We start from the raw sequence: 4103 nt of genomic DNA, 5'->3' as shown, positions 1-4103 counted from the left end.
TTGGGGCTTTTGGGATTTATGTGATTCGGGGCTTTTGGGATTTATGGGATTTGGGGTTTGGGATTTATGGGATTTTGGATTTGGGATTTATGGGGTTTGGGGTTTGGGATTTATGGGATTTGGGATTTGGGATTTATGGGATTTGGGATTTGGGGTTTATGGGATTTGGGGTTTGGGGTTTGGGATTTATGGGCTTTGGGATTTGGGGTTTGGGACTTATGGGATTTGGGGCTTTTGGGATTTATGGGATTTGGGATATTTGGGATTTATGGGGTTTGGGGTTTGGGATTTATGGGCTTTGGGGTTTGGGGTTTGGCAACGAGATGGGATTTGGGGTTTGGGATATTTGGGATTTATGGATTTGGGATTTGACAATGAGATGGGATTTGGGGCTTTTGGGATATTTGGAATTTATGGGATTTGGGGTTTGGGATTTATGGGATTTGGGGTTTGGGATTTATGGGATTTGGGGTTTATGGGATTTGGGGTTTGGGATTTATGGGATTTGGGGTTTGGGGTTTGGCAACGAGATGGGATTTGGGGTTTGGGATATTTGGGATTTATGGGATTTGGGAATTGGCAATGAGATGGGATTTGGGGCTTTTGGGATATTTGGGATTTATGGGATTTGGGATTTATGGGATTTATGGGATTTGGGGTTTGGGATTGATGGGATTTGGGGTTTGGGGTTTGTGAACTGGGGTTTATGGGATTTGGGATTGGCATAAGGGCTGGGCTTTGGAATTTATGGGATTTGGGATTTGGAGTTTGGAAAGTGGGGTTTATGGAATTTGGGATTGGGGTAAGGGATGAGCTTTGGGGTTTATGGGATTTGGGATTGGGGATTTGGGATTTGGGGGTTGGGATTTATGGGATTTGGGGTTTGGGATTTGGGGTTTGGCAATGAGATGGGATTTGGGGTTTGGGAACTGGGGTTTATGGGATTTGGGATGGGGTAATGGCGGGGATTAGGATTAGGGATTTGGAATTTGGATTTGGGCTTTGGGATTTGGGATTTGGGATAAAGGGTGGGGTGGGATTTTCGGGATTTGGGGTTTTTGAGGTTCCCATCTCCCATCCCTCATTACCCTAATTAGCCCCGCCCACCCATAACCACGCCCAATATCCCACCCCAGCCCTAATTACCCCAATTAGCCACGCCCACATCAAGCCACGCCCACTTTCACATCCCAAACCCTTAATTACCCTAATTAGCCACACCCACCCAGAACCACTCCCATTTCTCATCCCAGCCTTAATTAACCCTAATTACCCTAATTAGCCCCGACCACCTTTCTATCTCCCATTCCTAATTGCTCCCATTTCCCATCCCAGCCCTAATTAACCCCAATTACCCTAATTAACCCCGACCACCTTTCCAGCTCCCATCTCTAATTGCCCTAATTAACCCAGCCCACCCCTAACCACGCCCAGTTTCCATCCCAACCCCTTAATTACCCCAATTAGCCCCGCCCACATCCAATCACGCCCACTTTCCCATCCCAGCCCTAATTACCCCTAATTAACCCCGCCCAATATCCCATCCCAAACCCTAATTAGCCCCGCCCACCTGTAACCACGCCCATTTTCCCATCCCAAATGCTAATTAGCCCTAATTAGCCCCGTTCGCATCAAGCCACACCCACCCAAACGCGCCGCTCGCCCTTAGCCCCGCCCATCGACGTCACGCGCCCATATATGGACTCTTAGCCACGCCCACCGGCGCTCGCAGCCAATCAGCGCGCTCGGCCCCGCCCCTGGCCCCGCCCCTTCCTCGGATCGGCGCGCGCTCGGGGTCGCTGCCGGAACTGGCGGTACCGGGGACAGGGGGGGGACACGGGGGGACACTGGGGGGGACATTGGGGGGGACACTGGGGACATTGGGGGGGATTGGGGGGGACACTGGGGACATTGGGGGGGACATTGGGGGGGACATTGGGGACATTGGGGGACATTGGGGGGGACACGGGGGGGACACGGGGGACATTGGGGACATTGGGGGGACATTGGGGACATTGGGGACATTGGGGGGGACTGGGGACATTGAGGGACATTGGGGGACACCTGGGGGGGGTTGGGGACACGGGGGGGACATTGGGGGGGACATTGGGGGGGATTGGGGGGGACATTGGGAACACCTGGGGGGGGTTGGGGACATTGGGGGACATTGGGGGGGACACTGGGGACATTGGGGACATTGGGGGGGATTGGGGACATTGGGGGGGACATTGGGGACATTGGGGGGACATTGGGGGACATTGGGGACACGGGAGAGGGGACACTGGGACTGGAGAGGGGACACTGGGGGGGGCTTGGGGACATGAGGGGACACCGGGACAGGGGGACACACGGGGGAGGTGGCAGTGGGGGCGGGGGGGGGGAGGGGACACTGTGACCCTTCTTTGTCCCCACAGGCTCCGGAAATGTCCCCAGAGGCCATGGGGGACATTGGGGACATTGGGGACACGGGGGTGGCCCTGTCACAGGCGCTGCTCTGTGTCACCAGCCTGGGCTGTGCCCTCCGAGCCAGACAGGTGGGGACACCTTGGGGACACCTTGGGGACACCTTGGGGACACCTTGGGGACATTTTGGGGGCTGAGGACACTTGGGAACATTGGGGACATCATTGAGATCATGGGGGGGACACTGGGGACACCTTGTCACGTCACCTGTGCCATCCTGTGTCACCTGTCCTGTCCTGTGTCACCTGCCCCATGTCACATTGTCCCCGTGTCCCCACAGGTGTCACACTGTCCCCATGCTGTCCCCACAGGTGTCACATTGTCCCCGTGCTGTCCCCACAAGTGACAGGTGACACTGTGTCACACTGTCCCCATGCTGTCCCCACAGGTGACAATCCCGTGTCACACTGTCCCCATGCTGTCCCCACAGGTGACACTGTGTCACACTGTCCCCATGCTGTCCCCACAGGTGACAATCCCGTGTCACACTGTCCCCATGCTGTCCCCACAGGTGTCACACTGTCCCCATGCTGTCCCCACAGGTGACAATCCCGTGTCACACTGTCCCCATGCTGTCCCCACAGGTGACAGGTGGCCCCGCCGCCGGTTTCCTCCTGCAGGCCCTGGTGGCCGCCAGCGACGCTCTGTCCCCTCCGTGTCGCGATGTCCCCGATGTCCCCAAGGCCACCGCCCCGCCGGGCTCCTGGATCTGCTCGGTGCTGGCGCAGCCCTTGGTGGCTTTCGGTTGTCACCGGCTGAGCGGTGACAGCGGCACCGCCACCCTGCTGCTGGCCACGGTGACCGTGGTGGCGCCGGTGGCCGCGGGCTGGCCGGACGGTGGCCGTGTCCTGGCCGGTCACTTTGTCACCGCGCTGACGGCCACCTCGCTGCTGGCCCTGGCGGCGCTCACGGCCAGCGGCACCGGAGCGGTGGCAGCGGCTTTGGTGGCACTTGGGGACATGGTGGCACCTTGGGGTGTCCCATGGGTGAGGGCGGTGGCCAGCGTGGCACTGCTGGGGACACTGCGGGAACAGAGCAGGGCGTGGAGTGACCAGTAAAACCAGTTTGGGTGACAGTGTGGTGACACTGGTGACACTGGGGTGACACTGGGGTGGTGACACTGGGGTGGTGACACTGGGGTGACACTGGTGTGGTGACAGTGGTGACAATGGGGTGGTGACACTGGGGTGGTGACAGTGGTGACACTGGGGTGGCACTGGGGTGGTGACACTGGGGTGGTGACTGTGGTGACAATGGGGTGACACTGGGGTGATGACAATGGTGACACTGGGGTGGCACTGGGGTGACACTGGGGTGGTGACAATGGTGGCACTGGGGTGACACTGAGGTGGTGACAGTGGTGACACTGGGGTGGTGACACTGGGGTGGTGACAGTGGTGACACTGGGGTGGCACTGGGGTGGTGGCACTGCTGGGGACACTGCGGGAACAGAGCAGGGCGTGGAGTGACCAGTAAAACCAGTTTGGGTGACACTGTGGTGACAGTGTGGTGACACTGGTGGCACTGATATGGTGACACTGGGGTGACAATGGGGTGACACTGGGGTGATGACAATGGTGACACTGGGGTGGCACTGGGGTGACACTGGGGTGGTGGCATTGGGGTGATGACAGTGGTGG

General features: G+C 58.1%; 1 protein-coding gene across 1 annotated transcript; it reads left to right on the top strand.

Moving 5' to 3' along the window:
• The first annotated feature begins 1764 nt into the window (after positions 1 to 1764).
• LOC148217554 (transmembrane protein 276-like) lies at positions 1765 to 3538 on the top strand. The gene is made up of 3 exons (XM_088158550.1): positions 1765 to 1814; positions 2415 to 2534; positions 3048 to 3538. The coding sequence occupies exons 2-3, from the start codon at positions 2424 to 2426 to the stop codon at positions 3519 to 3521; spliced, it is 585 nt and encodes a 194-aa protein (XP_088014676.1). The 5' UTR covers positions 1765 to 1814; positions 2415 to 2423; the 3' UTR covers positions 3522 to 3538.
• Positions 3539 to 4103: the final 565 nt, after the last annotated feature.

The sequence above is a fragment of the Sturnus vulgaris genome, unplaced genomic scaffold, assembly GCF_052056855.1.
Source record: "Sturnus vulgaris isolate bStuVul1 unplaced genomic scaffold, bStuVul1.hap1 Scaffold_673, whole genome shotgun sequence".
Lineage (NCBI taxonomy): Eukaryota > Metazoa > Chordata > Aves > Passeriformes > Sturnidae > Sturnus > Sturnus vulgaris.
The sequence above is the reverse complement of the archived record's forward strand: the minus strand, read 5'-3'. Positions and strand labels throughout refer to the sequence as shown.